The sequence below is a fragment of the Thunnus thynnus genome, chromosome 7 (genome assembly GCF_963924715.1).
Source record: "Thunnus thynnus chromosome 7, fThuThy2.1, whole genome shotgun sequence".
Classification (NCBI taxonomy): domain Eukaryota; kingdom Metazoa; phylum Chordata; class Actinopteri; order Scombriformes; family Scombridae; genus Thunnus; species Thunnus thynnus.
In genome coordinates, this window is record NC_089523.1 from 12,537,264 (window position 1) to 12,561,415 (window position 24,152).

The 24,152-nt window shown below is 39.1% G+C and overlaps 1 protein-coding gene across 1 annotated transcript in view; it reads left to right on the forward strand.

The window, feature by feature from the left end:
• Window positions 1-24,152, forward strand: part of LOC137186855 (cilia- and flagella-associated protein 337-like) — a 38,324-nt gene that overhangs the window by 13,898 nt on the left and 274 nt on the right. Inside the window, exons 11-18 of the mRNA XM_067595889.1 lie at window positions 506-621; window positions 3,099-3,229; window positions 8,199-8,300; window positions 8,661-8,774; window positions 10,804-10,994; window positions 13,937-14,134; window positions 15,099-15,322; window positions 16,488-16,570. Of these exons, the coding sequence (XP_067451990.1) occupies window positions 506-621; window positions 3,099-3,229; window positions 8,199-8,300; window positions 8,661-8,774; window positions 10,804-10,994; window positions 13,937-14,134; window positions 15,099-15,322; window positions 16,488-16,570 (1,159 nt within the window). The remainder of the gene's footprint in view (window positions 1-505; window positions 622-3,098; window positions 3,230-8,198; window positions 8,301-8,660; window positions 8,775-10,803; window positions 10,995-13,936; window positions 14,135-15,098; window positions 15,323-16,487; window positions 16,571-24,152) is intronic.

Sequence of the window (24,152 nt, forward strand, 5' to 3'; positions counted from 1 at the left end):
AACCCATGGTGTAGCAGTTAGGGCCATTCAGAATTTGAAATTTTGACCTTTTAATTACAGAGTTCCCCATTGGGCCAATCAGTGGTCCTTTGTTAAATGCCAGAACACAGGTCCAAACTGTGTCAGTGTGTAAAGTTGGACAGACAGTGTGAGATGTTACCTGAGCTACCATGTTTGATGGATGTACAGTAGGATAGTAGCTCAACTGCTTGAGGGGGACCAAAACTTTTTTTTCAGTTTTGTCGTCACTTCTCGAAGATGCGGTAAGCTACACTTTTTTCAAAAGTAACAACAATAAAGATGATGCTATCTCTATTTATTTTTCGTAACACCAAACTGTAATAGAGTGATGGCAAGACCAAAGACAGTAACACAAGTGTTTTTTTGCAACAAATCTTACTGCTAAATATCCAAAGAAACATGACATTCTCTGTTGGCATTGAAATCAGGCACATTTAGTGTTGTGATTTCGTTTTGAGTGTCATTTGTGTTCTGTCTTTTGCAGGTTTGGAACCTCAACGGCCGCTGCCTCCACAGAATGAATGCCGGCCTGGGTCATGCTGTGGAGATCTCACAGGTCTTGCTGCTGAAGAGGAGCATACTGGTGATGGGCTGGGAAAGGTACATGTGTAGATTTAATGATGATCATTTTTTGTTTAAGTACCCTACATGCATTTGTGATAGCTTATTGTGAGGGAAAACATCATATTGCAAGTTTGCATCTCATGTTCATTTCATTCAACTGCTGAATATAAAACAAAATGTTGTTAGCCAAAAAATGACAATGTGTCATTCTTTTTTTGCAAGGAGTAAAAGTTTCCAAGATACAGATTCTTAGGTGTTTTAATGCAATAACACCTTCATAGACAGTGTAAGTTTGCATGTTGTGTGTGAAAGAGACTGCACCTGTCAAATATTCAGGATGAGTATGTGTGTATGTGAGAAATACTGTGTGTGTGTGTGTGTTTCTATCTGTCCTCTGCTGCTCCCTCTGCCTGCCAACGACTCAGAGCAAACCAGACATCTGGACTCTAACGAGTCAGAACGCTCCAGGGTGCTCCCATTCACTTTAGTATCACTACCTCATTTGTGTGTGTGTGTGTGTGTGTATGTGTGTATGTGTGTGTCCTTGTATACCCACATCACATCTGCTCTTCATCTTCATCATCATCATTTTCACACCCAGTGAGCTGAACTCAGCAGTGTGCTATCATCAAGTTATACAACTCCCTGTCTTTCTCTTCCTTCTACACACCACACACACACACACACTCTCTCTCTCTTTCTCTCCCTCTCTCTCTTGCTCTCTCTCTCTCTCTCTCTCTCTGGGTGTCACAGTGGTAAAGAGAACATAGACGACAGATCAGCAGCAGTAAAAGAAAATACTGCCGTTATGACTTTCATCATTCATATCCTGTCCTGTTTCTTCACGTCCACCTAGACCACAGTCTAATCCATACAATGCTGTGCTGCCTTCTGCTGCACACTGGATCTCATGCAGATTGAAATATACACATCATTGATAGACATACATATTCTTCAGGTTGAAACCACAGTGCATCATTTTTTCCATTTCATGTGCAGTACCTTGTCTTCACTTCAAAGACCTTTTAACCGAGCTAAACAACATGATTAAAGATGCGAGGGCTTCTTATTTTTCCAATCTCATCTCCACCAGTAAACGCAACCCCAAAGTCCTGTTTGACACTATTAACAACATCGTAACTCTGGCATCTCTGGACGTGCCTATTTGGTCAAATAAGGACTGCAGCAATTTTCTCTCCTTCTTTGTCGGTAAGATTATAGATGTCAGAGCTAGCATTATCCCCTCATTTATTCCCCTCTCCACTTATGCTTTTGGGCCGTCAATTTTGGACTGTTTTTCTCCAATTTCCATTAAAGACCTCACTGTTCTGGTGGGTAGTATGAGATCCTCCCCCTCTCCTTATGACATTTTACCCACTTCCGTGCTTAAAAATGCACCTGAGTGTATTGGTCCATGCCTGGTTTCTATTATACACAGCTCCCTGCAATCTGGTTGTGTCCTAGCTTACTTTAAACATGCAGTTGTTCAGCCCTTCCTGAAAAAAACAAACCTTGATCCATACAGTTCCAATAACTACAGGCCTATATCCAAGCTGCCTTTTAGTTCTAAAATTTTAGACAAAATAAGTTGTTGCAAAATAGCTCACTGCTGTCTTGACTGCACACAACATTTTTGATAAATTTCAATCAGGTTTCCATCAGAAGCATTCCACCAAAACTGCTCTTCTCAGAGTTTCCAATGACATAATGATGTCTTCTGATGTGGGTGAGTGCTCCATTTTAGTGCTGCTGGATCTTAGTGCAGCTTTTGACATTGTGGATCACAGAATAAAGATTGAAAGGCGTAGGCAGTGTGTGGGTGTCTCAAGGAGTGCCTTGGTCTGGTTCTCCTCTTACCTTTCAGATAAGAGTTTTTCTGTGTCTCTTGGTCCTCACATGTCCGAAACAGCTGCTCTTTCCTGTGGTGTGTCTCAAGGTTCCGTTTTGGGTCCTATTCTGTTTGCTTTATTTATGCTCCCCCTAGGTCAGGTTATCAGCAAATTTAGTGATATTTACTAGCATTGTTATGCTGACGATATTCAACTCTATGTCTCTCAAAGTGTTTGTGTTGCACAACTGTCTGACTGCCATTAAGGACTGAATGTCAAACAACTTCTTACAGCTTAATACTGACATGACAGAGCTTCTTATCGTGGCTTCTGACAGTATTGCTCCCAAGATTGAAGAATATTGGGTCCCTTTCCCCAGCTGTTCGGTCTAACTTTTTTAGACTTTTCCATCTACAAAACATCACAAACTCAAGTCTGTCATATCACTACTACTGTATTATTACTGCTACCATTACTGCTACTGATATTACTGCCAAGTTACTACTACTACTAATAATGCATAACATGAACACATATTGCCCATTACTGATAAAGAAAATCTACTGTGATTGGAAAGAGTGAGTGTTGATGGACCAGGTTGTACTTGAAATTTGAATATGTGGCACATTCTTACACTCCTAACTCACTTCTCACTTCCTTCTCTCTCTCTCTGTCTCTCTGTAGGATGTTAACAGTATTCCGTCTGCATTCCTTCTCGCAGTCTTTTGTTGAACCATCAGAGTGGAAGGGGGGTGTTCAGCATCGTGGTGATGTGCTCTGTGCTGCATTCCAGCCTCCGCAGACTCTGGTCACAGGTATGTGTGTGTGTACACATGTCAAGTGTTTTTGATATTGATTACTTAGAAAGTTACAAGAATGTTGCAGGAAAATAACAAGAAAACTAAAATCATGCAAATTTGATGACATCAATCCCTGCCCACAAATACAATTTAATAACTAACTCACGTATTGTGTGTACAAAGTCAACTTTCATATGAACAGAAGTGTGCTCAATGTTGCAAAAGTGCATATGCCCTCCTGTAATTTTGCGTGTTCTATTTCCTTTTTAAATTACACTTTCATGATGTAAGTTAAGAACGAGGGCTCATGCAGAGGAGAAAGAGTTCAAAAGAGGTGAAAAAGGGCTTGGAAATGAAAATGATTCTGTGAAAAAATAACTTAAGTGAAATGAAAAATAACTGGGAGCAGTTATCTGCTAATTAAAGTAAGTGGTGTTGTTATCAAGGATCTCATGCTCCACACACATTTCTTTCTGCTGGAAATAGCAGCATTTTTATGTGGTTATGTGCATTTGTGTGGGCAGACACATCATTTTTTCAGATTTCACAATTAAAAGTACTATGTACTATGCGTGTGTGTGCGCTTGTGCAGCCTTGTACACCTACGAATGCATACTACAACTCAAAAGTTTCTGAACACCCTACACTTTTAAATTGCGGTGAAGGTAAGTTAATTGAAAAATGTTCAAATTAGAAACTGTGTTGTTTAAACATAATGTAGATTTGCTTTAAAGTCAGAGTTCCTCCCTCTTGCCCTTTGTGATTGTAAGCCACACTGCTGAAAGAAACTCATAATTCAGTTCTTTATTCCTCAGAGGAACAACAGCTTCTATTTTCTCTATTGTGAGCTGACATTTGCCATTTCCACCACAGACTGAAACCTCCACATATAGCCTATTAATTGGCAAGTCCTGTCTTCATTAAACTCTTAATTAGGCCTTTATTAAAGGCAAGTGAACTGGAAATGTCATGAAATATATACTTACATATATATATTTAAATACACATATAGCCCAGTACTCAGTGAGTCATCTAGTTAGTGTGATCAAGATCTATTTCCAATAATGTACAAAGTTGAAAACATTTCTCACTTTGCTTACTTCTATTTTCTAATATTATCTATATATTTACAATAACCCATTCTGCATTGAGACTGAGTAATAATCTTTCTCTCCCAGTTTGTGTGTGTGTGTGTTTGCATGCGTGTGTGTGTGTGTGTGGTAATATAACCATAACTACGCACTGCCCACAGAAAGCTTGGAGGGATAATTACTCCAACAGATTTCCTCTTTTGCTTTTGTTTTGTTCTTTTTTCTGAAGGTTTGTCTGCACAAACAGGTAGTGGGTCGGACTACGGCTTGAGTGGCAATTCTTGTATCTGTATTTATCATTTCCTTTTTTATTCCTTTTGTTGTAGTATTGTTCCACAAAACATTTGAAAAAGCAGATATACATTACAGAGATATATCCAGAATTACAATCAGAATGATCAGGCAGCTTATCAGTGCATGGATTCAGTGGCAGGAAGTGGAAATGACACACTCACATAAACATATGAAGTCAGGGTACAGTCCTAAAATCACACCAGGACTTATTAAAATTCAGACACACTGGCCGCCTCTGGCTAATGGAAGAGCAGACGAAGAAGTTTCCTCTTTTCTTTTCAATCACTCCATTTTTTATTACACTTCTGCGAGTTCTTGCAGACTTTGGAACTCTTCTCCAAAGTTTATGCTCATGATTTTAAAGTATTTTTGTTTTTTATGATTTTGTGTTCCCTGGAAGCGGAACTTAATCCCATTACGAAGCTGTCACATCAAACAATTCAAGACTGACAACTACCATTAAACAAAATAACAAAGAATGTGTCCACATTCAAAATGTCTAACAAGTTAAAATGCTAACCAAAGAAAACTAGAATTACCTGGTCTCTTGAGGTCTTTAATATGTGAAACATACAACACACTTTGAATTACCAGCAACAACTCAGCACTCATCACTTTCTTAGATTTTTTTCTGCCTGGGGGATTGAACTGGCAATCCTCCAGTCACTAGTCCACTTCTGTAACCATCAAACTACAAACACTCTGCTCACAATTCGCCCCAGTATGCTCCTCAGTTTTCAGTTTTATCACTTTGGCTCACGTAGTGAAAGTTCAGTTTCAGTTTACCAGTCTGTGCGAGCAGAGCGCAGGCATAAACTGTAGACCCGTTCTGTCCTTCAGAGACACATCTACCCCAGAGATAGAATATAGAGCGAGAAAAAGTGAGGGATGGAGGTAGAAAGGTAGATAAGAGTGGGTGCTCTTGAAGCTGGGGGGAGAGATGGTTTGGAAGGAATTGAAAAGTTGATGCTAGAACAAAAGCACAATTCAGGAGCGACTTAACTCTACTTGGAATTTGGAAGCTTCTTCAAAGTTCGCTCCCCAATTTCTTTGTCGGCGTGTTCAGCTCCTCTCTCTGCTTGCTTCCTCTCTTCTTCCCAGTCTCTAACTTGACATCCCCTGTTCACTTCTGTTTATTTTTTACCTCATCTCCCTAGTTAGCCTGCTGCATTTCTTCCCCCGCCCACGTACACACACACACACACACACACACACAGCCCCACACTGCTCCCTCCACCTCCAATTTAATCCAAATGCCCAATTTAAATTATGTTTATTAGAGCTCTCTCAGTGGGCGTGAGGGGAAATGAGACAGAGTACTTTCTGTCTTTCAAGCGTGTGTGAGCGGGTAAGGTGGGGGTGGTATATGCTAGAAAGTGAGGAGGAAATTATATAATGTGGTTGTGTTTGAAGGTGTGTTTCTTTTTATATTAAAATATGACCATGTGGTTTGCAAAAAAAAAAAAAAAAATAACAAAAGTGAATGAATATTTTGCTTTTGCTTTGTGTACAAGAAATCCCCCTTTATCTGTGATTTCTCTTTGTTCATAACCTGCTGTCACTCAGCCAATAGTGTCACAATATCGATGCCTCTCAAGGCCTTGGAAACCTGTCAGATGAATGCAAATGATCTACCTCATAAGTAGTATTTTCTACAGTCTAAAATACATTTCAGCTCTCTACCTGATAATATCTTTGGCATGAAGCTGAAGGTTTCCACCGGATTGAAAACTGAACTTGTGTTTTGTTCACTTTTGTTTGGCTCAAACCTGTGACCTGGAATAGTTTTCTGTCGTCAGAAGCGCTGGTCTATCTAGATCAACCAATGTCTTGCCCAGAAAAATCATAAAATTATGTAATTCATTCACATAATCCAACTTTGCTTTAACATCATGTGCATTGCTCTCTCTTTCCCCCGGCCTTTAGGCAAGTATGAAAAAGCATAAATCACATTCATATCTTAATCTCCTACATTTCCATACTTCTTTCCATACTAAAGCAAAAAGTGGATGTGAACTATCTCTGTTATTTTCTAAATGAACTATTTTTGCAAATTATTTCTTTTCCAAATCCGCCAAGCACAAAGACGTCTAAAAGCGATGACGCATTAGTTTCAGTTGGCAGCATATTTCTTCAGGGTTGCAGTGAGTAATCACACACTTTCACATCAAAGCGTGTTGCTGCCAAATTATGTGTTAGAGCCGCCAAGTGAAAGCAGTGGTGGCATCATGGCCACCAGTGACAAAAGTCAATTTAAAGTTCTGTTGGACTGTGAGTGTGTGTGTGTATGTACTTTTATGTGAGTGTATACGAGCATCTGTTTGTTTGTGTCTAAAGTTGAATCAAGTTGCAGCAGGAACATTTGGCTGATGTGGGACTGAAGCCTCCTCATCCATATTCAAAGTCTAGGCGAGGTTCTGCTTGGCTTCTCACACACAGACACTGTCAAACACACATGCACAGACACACACACACACTTACACACACACACAGCAGGGTGCATGTAGACAGGGGTCCTGTGTACCTCTTTCCGTCACAACCCCCCTATTCATTCTTCCGTCTCTCTTCAGATCCCTTAATCCTCCATGGCTGAACACCTTCCAAGTGACCCAGCACTGACTCATTAAAGATGGCCGACCAAAATGTGTTATAAACGGAAATGCAAGCTTAGGAATCAGAAAAATGATTGACAGTAATGACATCTTTTCCAAGCAGAGGATGCTCTGAATATTTTAAAATGTCTTTGTTGGAGTTAGTCAATCAGTGAATAAGCAGGTATGTTTGTTTGTTAGTTCCAAGTATTTCTCTTCCACTGAATTAACATATATCCCTGTTTAAGCCGTGTATGTGTGTGTGTGTGTGTGTGTGTGTGTTGTCAGAAATGACCAGGATTTGGTGCATTAGAGTGCTTTTGAAAGTTAATGAAGGCAAAAGTGAATCCAGCTGCATCTTAAAGCTCAATATTGTGTAGATGCCTCAGATATCTGCACTCTTTCAACACCTCTGTCCCTTTCTGTCTCTCTCATACACACACACACACACATGCACGCACACACACACACATGCACACACACACACACACACACACACACACACACACACACACACACACACACACAGAAGTTGGCCCTAGGCTGCATAAATAATGCCACACTCTCATAAACTTTATATCTCCTATTTCTCACACAAACACACCTTCCATAGTTAATACACTCTTCACACATCTCATCAAATCCTGCTGTTCGACTATTGAACCACCTGATGAGATTCCTGCCTTATATGATAAACACAAAGAGAAACACACACACACACACAGCTGGGGACAGATGTTGAGCTTTAAGATTTTAAAGTGGTTTTTAGTGGCTGGCTTGCATGATTCAGCAGCACAAACAAACCAAAAGTGCGTGAGTTCACAGAAAGTTCTTGAGTTGATATTTCTTTTGAAATGCATGACTTTTTCTTTCTGTTGGCTCAGTTGAAAGCCTGTCAGCTTTTGAAGTGTCTTTGTCAATATAAAAAATATCAAAAAGAAAAGTGTGATTTTTAAGTTTCCACTAAGTTCTTGCATTTTGTTTTCATCCCACGTCTGATGTGTACAGGAAGCTATGATGGAGAGATTATAGTGTGGAACAACAGCACGGAAAAAGCTTTGAGGAAACTGCGGCCACATGCTGAACGTGAAGGAGACAATAAACAGCTAGGTTCTCACCTACACACACACACAAATGCAAAGAAATTTAATAAACACCTTTATTGCAATTGTACAGTTTGGGAGCCAATCATTTACTCAATTATACATTTTCAAATGAAGATAAAAAACAGTGTTAAAAACAGTGTTAGTGTACTTTGTGTTTAGTGCTAGATTGAAAATGTTACCATGATAACATGCCAAACTAAGATGGTCAACATTATGCATACTAAGCATCAACATGCTTATAGGACCACGAAGCCTTGCTGTGCCTGGAGCCTCACACGGCTGCCAGCATGACTGTTGGTTGTTAGTCTCATTCTACTGCTTGTGATCTTCCTTTCTTTCCTTATTTTTTTCTTTAATTTTTTAGGTCATTTCCCTGATTCTCATCTTGGTGTCAGTGGCAAAGAGAACTCGGAGAACTGCATTGCTGTCACCAGGTTGTTCTTTTTACCAGGACGCACGTCTGTGGCTGCAGCAACAGGTGAAACATGGATAACTAAATAGCAACTTTATAATTCTTATCAGCCTTAGTGTGGCTTATTTGTTGCAGTAGTTTTTGAAAGATATGGGACACTGCATAATGTTTTAGTAACAATGTTGGGCAGCAAATAACAGCAGTGAATACAAAGTGAGTTCATTTTACCCAAATAAATTGTGTATTCTGTATTTTGACCTAAATCACACTGTTGCCAAAATTATCATGTCATCATGCATAAAAATGTTGTCAGTTTTATCAGTCATTAAACTCTCTCAGCTCAGTGACTAGATTTGGGATTTTCCTTCTGTTTTAAGGACAAAGCCTATTTAAACAAATGCAGTATTTTGCCTTTACACATACTTTAGACATCACATGGGAGTCTGCAAACACAGTGATGTTACTTGAAGGTTGAGAGAGCTCTACAGTCAAAAGCCCTTTTTCTCACCAAATATACTGCATATATGGCCTTGCTGTTTTTAATACTGAAATAGACAGTTGCACGCATGCACATTATTCTATGTATTATGTTCACACAAAGGCTCTGAGTATCTCTTATCTGCTAATGTAAAGTAGCTACACATCAATGATTGTTTGATGTGGTGAGCTTGCCTCAAGTTTTCCAGCTTTTCACTTCTTCGCATTCACAGCATCTCAAGCTCCAAAGTTTCTGTTGTTTATTTATTTATTTGAACAATATTTAAGTTTGATTTTGTTATTCCTAGTTGCTACTTCATTTACTACCTGTTCAGCCTTGGTAAAAAAAAACAAAAACATTATCAGCCTCTGGGCCCTGGACTAGATACCTACTGTTCATAACAGACTTCGACAGCAATGTGTACGTCTGTTGTTGAGGTTGAGCCCTTGTCTAAATGTACAGAGCTGTAGTCAGCTCTGCATGTAAGACTACCAGACGCTAGTCGTCTTCTAGCATACCTTTTTCATGGTCAGTTTCAGTGATGAGAGAACCAAAGCAGCATCAGCTAGTCTATGCAAATGGGCGTTCTCTGTTATTGTCAAAAACTTTTGGTGCAAGATAGTATGACATAATTTTGGCTAAAGCACCCACTTTTCATTACTATTTAAAATATACCTCTGGCTGGAAGATTGGCGGTTTGATGGTGTGTGGGCAGTCCCTGTTTCTTCTGTTGATACCTTATCTACTCCTTGCTCCAATTTTTGTAGTTCATTTATCATGGAATCTCCTGTGATATTTGGTTTTACTGGATTTTCTCTGATTCAACAGAAAAGACGTGCAAAGGTGCTGCTGCTTTGCCTAGCATGTTCTTGGGTAGTATGTTGTTAGCTTAGGTGTTTGCTTTGTTGCTTGCTAAGGAGGTCTGCTCCAAGCTGCAGGTCTTTTAAATCAAGGCTGAAGACTTTTTGGTTTGCGACTGACTTTTATAAAATTAAATTTGGGACTATTTATTCTTATCTCACACTGCACTGTAGCTGCTGTCATTTTAACCCCTTGTTTTATCTGTCTTATATCATATTTTTATTTTTTTATTTTACTCTTTTAAATCCTATATATGTGTCTTTTTTATGATGTGTTTGTGTCACATCTTGTCTTAATGACTTTTATATTTTATGCAAAGGACTTTGAACGCCCTTGTAGTTGCTATACACTAATGATTATAGACAGAAGTGTATACTGTGTTACTTGCTGAGGTGAGGTAGCTGAGGGTGATTGTAAGGCTGTTGGAGGGTAATTGAGCAGCATGCTGCCAGTGATGGCAGCTGGGGTCAGCTAATGTAGTTTAGTCCAAGTAAATACAATGAAGATACAATATTGGATCAAGCTGCAGAGTAACTGCTCTTAACTTGGGTGAGGGCTTGATCCAAAGGCAGTTTGTCAGTGGGTAGATAGTAGACAGTAGATATATGATGGCACAGCCTGATACCCACTGCAGGGTCAAAACATCATTTAGCATTAATACTGGGCTTCCACAGCACCCAATTTTTTGCACATTTTGTTATATGTAGCTTTCTTGCAATGATTATTCCAGATGTCTTAATTTCTGTATTCCCCCAGGTGGTGCAGATTTGGTGTCATGTGGTGGTTCAGGTGTAGTCAGGTTCTGGAACAGCCTCCGCAGCCGTCTGGTGGGACAATTCACAGCTCACAACCGAGACCTGGGGTCTATTATTATGACTGTCAGCCCCTGTGGAAAACATTTAGTCACAGCTGACAGAGAGGGAACACTCAAGACATGGGACATACAGGTAGGTTTACTCATGTACTGTACATATACCAGCTGCAGTGGCCCACACTAATTCACAATGAACTCCGTCTTCATATCACCATGATATTTGTGTATAAGAAGAACAGTAGATAATATGAGAGAAAGCGATGTAGACTGGAGATCAAGGAGGGAGGGACAGAGATCAAGAGACAGTAATATTCATGATTTTTCCATTAGATCAGGCTTGTTGCTCCCTCTGAAAATGGCAGCTCTTTCTGTCATTGTAAAGTTAGTCAATCATTTCAAAAACTCTCCACTGATATATTAGCAGGAGGAAGTAATGCCCCCTCCTTTCTGCTGTTTCATTTGAAATTTGAGAGGCAGGTTAAATAAATAAGAGCAGAAAGCACTGTTTGCATTTTGCATCCCCTTGTCAACAGATATACAAATACACTGAAATGTGTGAGAAAATAATCATTTACTATTCCATTTTTTGGCAAATCAGTCCCACTTGATGAGAGTAAAATCATTCAATATTGAAGTAAAATTATAAGTAGTTTCAGCCAAGTCATCTGATCAAAGATTGGCTCCAGTACTCCAGCATATGAACACTTTGTATACATCACAAGAGTTTGTGTTTGATACCTCAGAGAGACACTTTTGACTTTTTGACTCTGATTCTGGAGACTTGGATCATGCCATCGGTATGAGGCGTAGCTGCATGACTGTCATGCTCATAATTGCAGTAAAAGAACACCCTCTCGGGTATTATTGCCACAATATTCAGAGCTCTACTCTCTGTCACAGTTTATAAGAGGGGATGAATTCAGATGGGTGCATCTCATTTGGCTTCCAGTATAATTTATGGAAATATATGTATATATGTAGCAGAGTTGAAGAAGTTGGGCATGATCAGTGCTCTGGTAGAAATCCTGTCCTTCGGCAAGTTAGGAGTACGCTTTGGAATCAGCTGGGTGACTAACATGATTGCACAGAATAGAGTGTTGATGCAGGATTTCTCAGTTAGCACCAGATCTCACCCTAACATGATGTAGTAGTTTTTGGTATTTCTTTTACATATTACATAACATGCAATATAAGATAAGTATTTGTGTTAATGACAATAAATGCACCTTAGGTTTTTGAAAAGTATGTTCCTTGTGCTGCAAAACAAATATATATAAATATATATAACAAATATAAGTATTTTTTGAAGTACAATTAAGATTCTTCAACGTTTGAGTGTCAATATTTTAGCCATAATTGCAGCATGGCTGTAGTGATGGCAATGTTCAAAACTTTGGTCCAGACTGAAATATCTCAACAATGATTTGGATTGCCATCAAATTTTGTACAAACATGCACGGTCCCTAGATGATGAATCCTACTGTCTTTGGTGATCCTCTGACTTCTCCTCTAGCACCACTAGCAGGTTGACATTTGTAGTTTTGACTGAAATGTCTCAACCACTATTGGATGGATTGCCACAAAATTTAGTTCAGACATCCATATCCCCCTAAGGATGAATTGTGATAACTTTCGTGATCCATCAGCCTGAACTGTACTGTGCGATTAGTGCTAATAAGCAAATAATAGCATGTTAGATTCTGACACATAGCTGTGGGTGGGCCTGGGCCCAATCACTTGGCAGCCCACCCAATCAGAAGGCTTCCTTTTTGCTGGATCATCCAGTGAATAGCAGTCAATGAATACAGTTTCAATTATCTGACTACACAACCAATAAAAATGAAGCAAAAGTTGTTTATTGCTTCTTGTTTAATATAAGATGAAGTTGATAGGTCAGATTTTTTGAGTGGCAGTGCATTTCGCCAATACCAGATTTTGAGCAGCTCCTGCTCTTTCACTCAGTGTACAACCTGCACATTGCACAGAAGAACAGAAGCCTACTTTCTGCTAGTTAGCTGCTTTTAATGTAGGTTAAGATAAAAACCATGATGGCACAAAGCAGTCACAAAAAGACGTTGCAAGGAGTAGAAGGAAGAGAATTCAGATCAAGTTCAGCCATCATTGTCAACCCAGACACCTACTCCTGCACCAGATTCTCTTCAACAAGTGTCAAGTAGTAACGGCATGTACGTGGCTGTTAATTCAACCCTTTCACCATCAGCATCAGCAACAAGCTGAAGTGTTGAAAGACTCTTTTCAACTGTCAGTCGGATAAAAACTGGCATCAGGGCATCAATGATGACATACAGACTGAACTCTCTGTCCTTGCTCTCCTTTGAAAGAGAACTGACTGAAGCATTGGACTATAATGAAATAATTTCAGTGTTCAACACCAAACCCCATCGTCTCCTGTAATCATCAAAAGTAGGCTAATTTACAATTTCGGACTGTAGTAGCCTATTGCCTATTTCAGTATTATTGTTTATTGGGTATAGTTTTGTTGGGTGTACAATTGGATTTTATGCTGATGTTGCTGCCATCTGTGTGTGTGAAGTGTGTGCGTTCATACATACATGTGTGTGGTATGTGGCTGTCGTGCCAGGCTATGTGATGCTGTTAGTGTTTGTGTTGGTGCCTATAACATTACCTCTGATGATGTATAAGGCTTATATGATTAAACTGTGGTGAATCCTATTTTGCTTAATATATGCGTTTCAGAACCTATTAAGTATGATTGGTCTTGGACAGGCTTGGCCCACCTGATTTTTTCTGTGCCCACCCACACTGTGATTTCTGCCTACGGTACTTTTTAGCATCCTGATGTTGCATGATGATGCATTTTGCTCAAAGCATAGCTGTGCTTGTTTCTTGTTTTTTTATATTTCCAATCTGATTCTATGTTTAGATAAAAATACTTCATATGCATCAATTGCTATGATTTAGCATTGATGATAAAAATATCCAGTTTTTATGATGCTGTATTGCACAATCATAAATTAAATGCATGTTTTCGTACATCCACTGAGGGAAAGTCCATCCATGATACACAATAAACTTCGCTTGTCTGTCTTTCAGCATTATTGCCTCAAACCAGCTGATGGAGTAACCAAAGAACTTCCAAAACTGCTGAATAGTTTCCGCCCACACCTTGATCGTGTGACTCACCTGGAGACATGTATCCATGGGGATAGGCTCCTCCTTCTGTCGGCATCATCAGACTGCAGTGTGGCTCTCAGCTACCTGCCTGGGGACACCATTGGTTTGTTTGGACAGGTACACAAACACACACAAACACAGGTAATGTACAGAACACTGCAGTAGCATACATTACATAACACAATCCGCATTCAGTATTTGAAATAAATTGTTTTGGATGGCAGAGATATTGTTCAGCACCACACTGTCAAAGTAACAGCCTTAGACCCTCCCGGTTCAAATGTACAGCAATGCAGGCTGGCTCCGATAAAGCCTAACCTCCCACTCGGCAGCATGCTGGTGGGTGGTAGTATCCAGTTGATGAAATGGCAGTGAAACACAGCGTCAAGCCATGGTTAGGCGGGTGTGTGTGTGTTTTTGTGTCAAAGGAGACCCATATTAAGTTAGCCTGGGGCAGTGTCTGCTGACTGTTGCTTTATTTCAGTTTGCCTCAGGCCCACACACACACACACACAAATATAGCCACACAAATACACATAAACACTCACCACAACCCACAAAAGAACATGCATGAATAGAAACAAACATGCATGTACACCTTCATACTTTATTGTACTGTATACAGTGCACTACAGTGTAGATGCCTGCTCACATGTGTAGACACAAATGCACACAACTGAGCTGGTCAACAAAAAAGCTGCCTGTTTGAATTTAGTTTGTGTTTTTTGTAAGATTTTAATGTTTAAAGAAGTATTATGCTTATTTCTATTTTATTAGACACTGTTGGATTCATGAGTTGTCTGTGTAGTGTTTAATGAAGGTGAATCTTGCAATTAAAAGACCATCTATATTCAGCATATCAGGTTTTCAAAGGATACAATGTTAATTATTGATATGTTTCAGAACAAGAAGCTACACGCATTAAAGAGCTTCAAAATACAGTTTGAATTGTCCCAGTTTAACTGTTCATTCATTCAAGGTAGTAATCTCTTGGTCACAAGGTCATCTTGCAAACCAGCATGCTCAAGCTGATCCCAAATATTCTTGCTGTTTTGTCTCCACTGCTGTCCATCATCTGTAGGAGGAGCTGTGGTGCTTAGAGAGACCTGGACGTCTTCACCCACAGCAGGAGACAGAGCAGCAGCAGAGAGACCATAAAGGGCAAGGAGACCCCAAACAGGGAGGGGAGAGGTCACCTCCAGCTCCCAGTGAGACTTATGCTGACCCAGACCCCGACACCTCAGCAGAGAGTGAAGAAGTGAGGATGAAAGACAAGGAGGCGGGCAGAAAAGAGCCTTTGTCCAGGTGAATAGTTAAGTCTGTCTCAGTTGTATTGTGCTGTAGTTGTACGACTTCAGCTTCATTTCTCTGTTTTACTGCCTGGTAAAGCTGCACAGTGTTTTTGAGTTATTCTGTGGGCTTGTCTGCTATGGTTTTCAGTGGCTTGTCTGAGGTACAAATGAAACATTTTATCTTTTATTGTAATTAAAACAGTATTTGCCAGGTTTTTCTACTTTCCCGTAAATAATTAAAAACATACATTGTTCTGTTGTTGTAAAAACGTCATAATAGTTGCACTAAGAGAACTAGGCCAGCATCTGTCATGTAGTCAGCCAGTAGTAAGCCATTTAAAAAAAAAAAAAAAAAATTCTACGCCTCAGGATACTGTTTTGAGAGACAGTCATGACTGTTTCTCATAGCCACAAAGAGTGAAATGGCATTTGTGATGCTCCCAATTCTATGAATTTTACTCTGATGCTTAGAGAACCGAAAAACATCATTTTTCAGAGAATTAGAGTGTGCCTTATGGTTTGAAACTGATTGCACTGTTGTAATACAAGAGTCAGTAAAAGTTGATAGTCTTTACTGGAGTTTTCAAAGTCAGTCTCACATCCAATGCCAATAGAGGAGCTTCAGGCTGTACATAGATCTGACACGACACATTAGAGGTTTTGATTCTCTGGTTTTCTAGATTAGTGGGATAGATTTTCCGGTCATAAATACTGATGGGACTGTCCTGGGGTGAATGCATGATATGTGATCTCAGAAAATGCAAAAATAAAATCCCTTTTATGGACATATATAACCATTAAACTAAGCCTTCAAGATGTGTTTGAGTGGAGATGTTTTTGGTTCATTTTACTGTGTGCATCACTGTATTTATTGATCTTGTTTTTTTGTGTAAACTCATTCACCTGGGTGTCTTTTCTGGCCATCTTCACTCAATTATGCTGCAAAAAAATGACCTCTTTCACAGTCACTTTAATGTTATTTGATGTTGTCCAGACAGGATGAGGTGGGGTTATTCAAAGCATAATTTTCCTGTTTTTTAGGGAGGAAAAGTATTCAGACTCCAAATTTTTTTATTGCACACTGCAAGTAATAAAAGAGGAAAAAAGCCACTTTTGAGTCTTAAAGTTTTGATGAGGTAAACTGTACCTATTATCATAACCAAGTGTTTATTTACTAGCTTTTTTCCCTGCATAACACCTGAGCAAACTCCATCTGCTGATGAAGATGGTGAGATATGGTTGAAAGCTCCAGAAAAAAAATGTAAGTGTATCTTAATTATTTGTCAAATTATTACAGCTCCCTGAGCTTGGTAATTGTATGTAAGGAAATAACAAATTTGGTAATTTTATTGTACAAAGGTTTGAAAAGGTGTGTGGAAAATTAGCAAAAAAGCTCAAAATAGGTGCTTTTTCATTGAGAATTTTGTCTTTAAAGTATTGCCCTTCTCTGTCTATGAATAAAAGGGCAGCATTACTGCTGGGACTCAAGCATTGTTCCTGGGACTCAAATGACAATAGACAGCGAAGTGATCCCAGCTCTATCTGCCATCTATGCAACTGCTGACACATAAGAAACCAGGTTTTGAAGCGTTAAGGCTTGCGCTAAGACATTTGTACACCAACAACATAAAGGTACAGAAGGAGAGCTGCAAAACCTCACAGAAGCTACCCTTAAGAATCTAAAAAATCATGTCAAAATGAAAAATATCGCTGTAGTCCACTAAGGATAGACATTTGTTTGGCACTTAAAGTGAATGATGGCTTCTTTAAGTCAAACATGCCCTCAAAGCTGTTTCACTAGCTGAGGTGTAATATTTAGCTCTAATGAGATGTAAAATCGAAACTACGTCACGGAGGTATGCTAGTGTAGTACAGAAAAAAAAATTCTTAGGGTTTTAACCTAAGCTCACAAATTATCTCTGCATGACTTTAAAAATGTAAGCAATCAAAAGAATAATGTAATATTAATCTACACTGTAATAGTTTTAGAAGGGTAATGAAAATGGTAGATATGGAGAAGAGAGAAAATTTAAGTGTTTAAATTAGCCCAAGGGCAAATCAAATGACAAAGAAGTCGACAATTGAAAAGAATAACCAAGTTTTGAAACACCTGAAAAGTGTGAACTGGAGGGAATATTCCCACTGACTCTCTGCGGAGGAATTAATCCTGACTATGTGGATCTATGTGTGTGTGTGTGTGTGTGTGTGTGTGTGTGAGTGTGAGTGTGAGTACTGTACTGAGCTCATCAGAAGTTTGTGTGGTTGATTTGGTGGAAGTCTATACTGGGCTGCCAGCCAGCCTCTGGGCGTGAGGTGAGGAGAGGGAATGGCCTCACTCCATCACCAGCTGAGTGTGTGTGCATGTGTATGTGTATGTGTGTGTGTGTGTCAAGACCCAGTGCATCACAGCATTCACCGGTGAGTGCGAGCATCAGGTCTATTCCGTTCACTCCATCACCGCATATGTGTGTGTGTGTGTGTGTTTGTGAGCAATACAGTCTAATCTCTGTGGCAACACAAAACACTCAGGTATCCACAGGAGAAATAAGACACACAACCCTGTGATACACACACTGTCACAGACACAGGAGTGTGCCGGATTTAATCTTTGTATTTTTACGCAGCTATAAAGATCACTTGAAACATATATAACAAACTAGTTTAAAAGAGGGAACATTGGGAACGTCTCTAATAACCAAACAAGTCTGTAAAATTTAGATGTCGTTAGATTTAGTACTGACTTCACACACACACACACGCAATATGAAGGCGGAAAAGCAATTACAAGCAGGCAGGTTGATTTTGATTTTAATTGGAGCCCTTGCTGTGAGCTCCACCTGTTATCATCCACAGCCAACAAACATAAATGTGGAGTTGTCAGTCCCACAAAACTCTTTCACCCAGTTTGATCGAAATTCCTGTGGCCTTATCACCAGTTCCTCTTTGAGTACCTTGTTATAAATTGGTTGAACTAGTTTTAGTATCAGTCGGTGATTGGTAGTATTTAGTGAAATTATGATTATTATGATTTTTGCGGAAGTAATGGCAATACTGACTCTCAGGATGCAATTTGTGAAAAAATCAGAGGGGGGGGGGGGGGTTGAAACGTTTTGTCATGACCTGGCTCAACTGGCCACAACAAACGAGGAGACACATCATGTTGAATTTTAACGAAAGAGAAGTTTGTTAAACTAATTAAGCTATTTAAAGCCAAATTAAAGGATTTAATGACTTTTGTCTTTCCCTTCTGACAGTGAGAGTAAAGGGGGGGGCGTGGCTGTGTGGACATTCAACTGGCCCACCGGATTTGTCCCAAAACAGTATGCCAATAACCAGTACACTACTGGCCACAACCTACTGTTGCGGCTGTAAAACGGTGGATAAATTGTTTTTAGCGTCACACAACACCCTGTGAAATGATTCGTTTCACTATCAGAATTTGGAAAGTCTAGAAGAGCTGCACGATTAACAGCCAAATGGCCAGCGTGGGAATGTCGCCCCCACATGAGATTTAAAAACTCCATTTATCTCATGGTGATAGGCTTAATCAGCATTGTGTGAACTCGTTTGGCAAAGGCTTGAATGTTCGTTTATATGTAAAAGTTCCACACTGCAGGTTTAAAGTGGAGTGTGGATATCAGTGGAGTCAGTGGTGTGTGATGTGCATGACTGGAGAATGTGTGTGTGAGTGTTGTAGGGTGCAAAACAAAACATAAGACTAAACTAAAACAGCATATCTAAACGAGAAGGAGCAGAGAGCTGCAGTTAGCAGCTGCAGCAGCATCAGAGTGGTGGAGAGTCAGCAAGAGAGCGAACTATGCTGCAGTCAGGACGTAAATAATCTGGGTACACTGGAAACACACCGGGGCCCTCAGGTGTACCAGGTTAGCTAACAAGCAACTGCAGAGAGCAGACACACAGGTGACTCACACAGCAACCACAAGATGACAGGGGTCATCACAGTTTTTATTCATGAAAATAAATCAGAACCACAGTGGGCTTATATAGACTATAGAGTTTATTAAGCTATTTCTTGTAGCTGTTAAAGTAACATTTATAAAATAAATATGGACTTTAACAAAACAATAATGAATCTTGCACCTGACCACTGCATTTGAGATGCCACAAGAATCAATACATGGATACCATAGACACCAAAATCAAAACCAGCATTTTTAGTTATCAGTAGTATCAACGCCTCACTCTATAACACAGTTATTATTCTAATATAGCCAGAGTGTTTTTGGTTTAAATGCTGAAACACTTAAAGTTTCAGTCATACTTAAAAGATTGCAAACTGAAATGAGAACACATAACCACACAGCTGTATTTGTTGTTACAGCATCACATTTCATACAGTTCCTCTTATTTGAAATTACTATTTCTTGGGCTGTTTTGCTTTTTTACCTGAAGGCTACAGACCAATATTTAATTTGTTACTCTAATTCTAATGCAGCCTGTGTGCTTAAATAATGAAGCACACAAAGTTTCTGTTCAATTGTTATTGTTTATGAAAAGCTTTTAAATAAAAGAGTGTGTGCTGAATGAGATTTCTGGTTTCTCCCTGGTATCAAATTAGGTTTTAGGAGTAGTGGAACTTCAGTGGTACATCTAGTATGGTGACATCACTAGTATGTACTGTGAGTGTCATACAATTTACTGATGACTTATTTTGATACATTTTCTATTGCGCTTCTGATTTGGCTGTGAGATTCGGTGGTTTTAGATATGTAAGATGTGCTGAATATGAATGAATGCGATGGCGTTTTCAGTCAAAAATGGCGGCATCACTACCACCTACCCATGCACGGTTGTCCAAAAAGTACCAGAATTCCGTCTCTTGTGCTTCTATACTCTTTTGTGAAAGTCCATTTCTAATTTTTTTTTTCTGATTCTGATTTTATCGTTGTTTGCACTATAGACTGTTCTCACGTTGCGGCACTTTATTTAGTGTTTTAAAAAGCCTATTTTTATTCTAGATATTTTATATGTTTTATGGGTGAAGCAGCATAAATTATTATGAGGGGGATACATTTTTGTTCCCACCGGAGATAAAAAATAATTCAGCAGAGGCAGGGAAATCCCCACCATCCCCCCCCGGGCAAATCACACCCTGCTTTCTCTGTAAAGAAACTTAACATACTTTGCTTCAGCACCAGTGATCATGGAGGCTGTTTTCCGTTCAGATACAACCTCTGTGTTTTGATTTCTCTCAGCACAGACAGTGTCTCGCTTCCCTCTGTCGCTATCTCTTGCTCCTTTTCATAGTTTCTGTGCCAGCTTCTGGGCTCATCTTATACTTACTTTCATAGAAATCGTCTTGAGCATTTGTCAGCAAGGTTTCATTCCCCAAAAGCCACCAGATTCATACTCCTTTTAGATCGCGAGGTTTCAAGGTTCATTGTATCTACTTCAATGGTTTTGATTTTAAATTCCTTCCACATATTTTATACATGTTTTAATGGTTTTTGGCTGTGAGCAGTTATTCTGAGATGTATCTGTTCATTTCTTTCCATTTTCGTCTCCTTTATACTGAAGATGTGACAATTGTGACATTACAGCTAGATTTACACCCTAAGCAATGCAGGAGCAGAATTTCGTCTTTTCTCCTTTCTCTCTGAATTCCTACTGTATATGCAATATGTGTTCCTTCACACATATCTGCCTGCATTTAAAAATATCCTTGCATTACATAGTGTTTTTCTGCTGTTAAAGAGGAACCTGCTTGCTTCATTTTATGTGTAATGTGCGTATTTACATACATGATCAATTTAATCATGAGTTTCTTCTCCCTTATCCTTGTCATTATCACCCTTCCTTGCGAACCCCACAGATCTCTGACTGGTAATGGATTCTAATGATGAAGCTATGGGTCATTATCATTAATGTAAGCTTTGCAGCACATGCACACACACACACACACATCTCGGATAGTCAGAAATCGACACAACACACCAAAACACGCTCACGCACTTAAATATGCTGTGCTACATTACAACCGGCTCCCCCCTCCTCTTCTTCATCTACAATTCAAAGCAGGTCCAGCGTGCAAATGATGTGTGCCCCAAAAATTCCCAATTAATTTTATTCACTGTGTGTAAAATATGGGGCCACTGCACAAGTGTTCTGTGTTGAAAGAGCAAAGTTAAATTGCTAGGAAGTGGGCTGATGATGCTAGCCCGCCGCTGCATGCCCCTGAGCCTATGGCAGTGTTAGCATTTCAAATTGAGTTACACGCTAAACAAGCAAAGCGGTGCACGAGCGCTAACTCATCTGTTTATAGAAGGGCCTGCTTTGTTTGTTCTCTTTATATGTGTGTTTGGGTGTATATGCGTGTGTGTGGATTTGCCTCTGATTCTTTGTCTTAGTAATATGAAAACAAATTACATTCCTTTATGCATGCATGTGTGTGTGTGTGTGTGTGTGTGTGTGTTTGTGTGTATTAGAAAGAGCACACGAAGATTTCTGTGTGTACTTGTATTTTCTCTTGTGCCCTTTCCCAGGAGTTTGTATATGGGGCTAAACACTCATCATGTAAATCAGTGAGCTATTAGGAGCTGGCTCCTCTTCCTCTGCTTTCTTATGAAGATGAATAAGAACCAAGCCAGTGATAAAGGAGAGAGGAGAGGAAATGAAATGAACTCTGTGATTAAAGTGCACTGCTATATAGGCCTCTCCATAGAGTATACCTATCTTGTGTGTGTGCATGTGTGTGCTCACGTAATATGTGTGCCTTCCATCTTCAGTTTATTTTAATTTAGCAGTCTCAGTCATTTTGTAAGTTTTCAAGTTGTGGATATCTCATCTCGCATGCATACACACTCATTCCTGCAGTAATGCATGAGTCTTCATGATCATGTGTGTCTGAATATAATACAGAAGTTCATATAATTTGTGATACCATTAAATTGCAATTTCACAGTACGAGTTTCTGCACATATTGCCTGCAGAGAACTAAGTTCTCTTATTGGTGATTTTAACTCATAATTGAGGTTATGGTTATTGCCAATATGCAACATATCATATGTGCATGCATATATGTGCTTGCATGTTCTACACATTAATTGGCCTGAAACACCCAGGCTTGTAATATTGCCTTATCTTTTTGAACGGTGCATAAATCTCTGTTCATATACTCTATTTTTAAGATAGCTTCATTTGTATGTATGAGTTTGGTGGCAGTTGAATTAGTCTGAGTCTGCATGCACATTGCAGCTCAGGCTGCCTGATTGCGACATAATTACCATAAATCAAATTTACATTTGTCATGTAATTTAGTTGTCTTCTTGGTATTGCCTGGTTAATTTTAGCGTCCACCGCAAATAAGATTTATTGTCATACAGATTAATAACTGGAACGCACACACATGTACACACACACTTGTACCTCCCACGCATGTCTCAAGGGAGCTATCATAATAGCATGACTGTGTGTGAACATTTGACACTTCAGATACAGTATTTCATCCCTCAGCTTTCGCTCTCACAACCCAACACTCCTTTACTCATTCTCTCTAGTGTGATTACCAGCCAATTTATTGGGAGCGGGTGTTTATGACGCAGACACGTAGATGGTTGGGATGCACTGCAAGAACTCATCAGATGTCACAACACAACCTCCAAACTGAACGTTTGTGTCACGTTTGTGTTTGTGTGTGAAATGTTTCAGAATGCCTCTAATCCACTATGTACTATACATTCAGCATGGACTGAACATGGGCTTCTATGTATCTAAATCCTCCTGTCCTGTAATTCTAATTATCTGATATCCAGGATTTTTGGGTTTAACATGCACCTGCTGTAGAAACAGTATAAAGAAGAGAACACAGTAAACAACAAGAAGTGGTCTATCAGCTGCTCTTGGAGCCAAACTAGCACTGGAACTGAAGCCAAAAATAGAGTCAATGTGACTGTGAGCCAGGTGGATAAATCCATGAATAAACATAATCTTTAAATAACCATGATTTTTTTTTTCAAATAAATATGACAACAAATAAAAGGAAGACATAACATGTTTTCTGATCATTTTATTTTCTGATCACTGCTTTGTTAGGTATCTAAATATATAATAGGTATCTCGGTATCTAAAGAGTACAGACAGGTTTGTGGTAAGTGTGGCCCATCAGTGACAAAAAACAAACACTTCATGTTGTTTTTGTAGTGCAGAGACCAAGGAAGTGAACTGTTCAATCAAACTGTTGGAGCTAAAGTTAGGTAGGCTATTTCTCAAACTGAAACTTAATTTCAACAAGCAAAAGTCCCTTACATTACGTTTAAACAACTCATTGTACATATTGTATTATATATATATATATATATACGTATATGTATATATATATATATATATCCTTTATTCAACCAGGTAAAAGTTTAATTGAGATTAAAATCTCTTTTTCAAAGAGTGCCCTGGCCAAAAGAACAGCATAAACATTGTTACATCAATAACCAGAAACAATACAAACAGACAAATGCAACTGTCAAACACTACACAATATCCAGTTAATATACAATACAAGTTATAATGCATAAACAGGTACAATTTTCTAAAACATTTTCAATGAAAATTTACATTGACCAAGAGTACTACTTTGTCAATCCTTTAAAATTGACTTAAATTCCCCCACAGTAATCAACATTACATTACATTATTCCAGGAAGAAGGGACAGCGTATTTAAAAGCTTTTTTGCCTAATTCTGTTCTAACTCTGGAGACCAACATCTGTAGAATATTGCGGGAGTGTAAGCCATATTGATTGATTGGTTTTTATACATGTATGTACACTGACAAAGAGGAACCAGCTGAAGGAGAGATTTATATATAAAGCCAACCAATGAGAAAGTCTG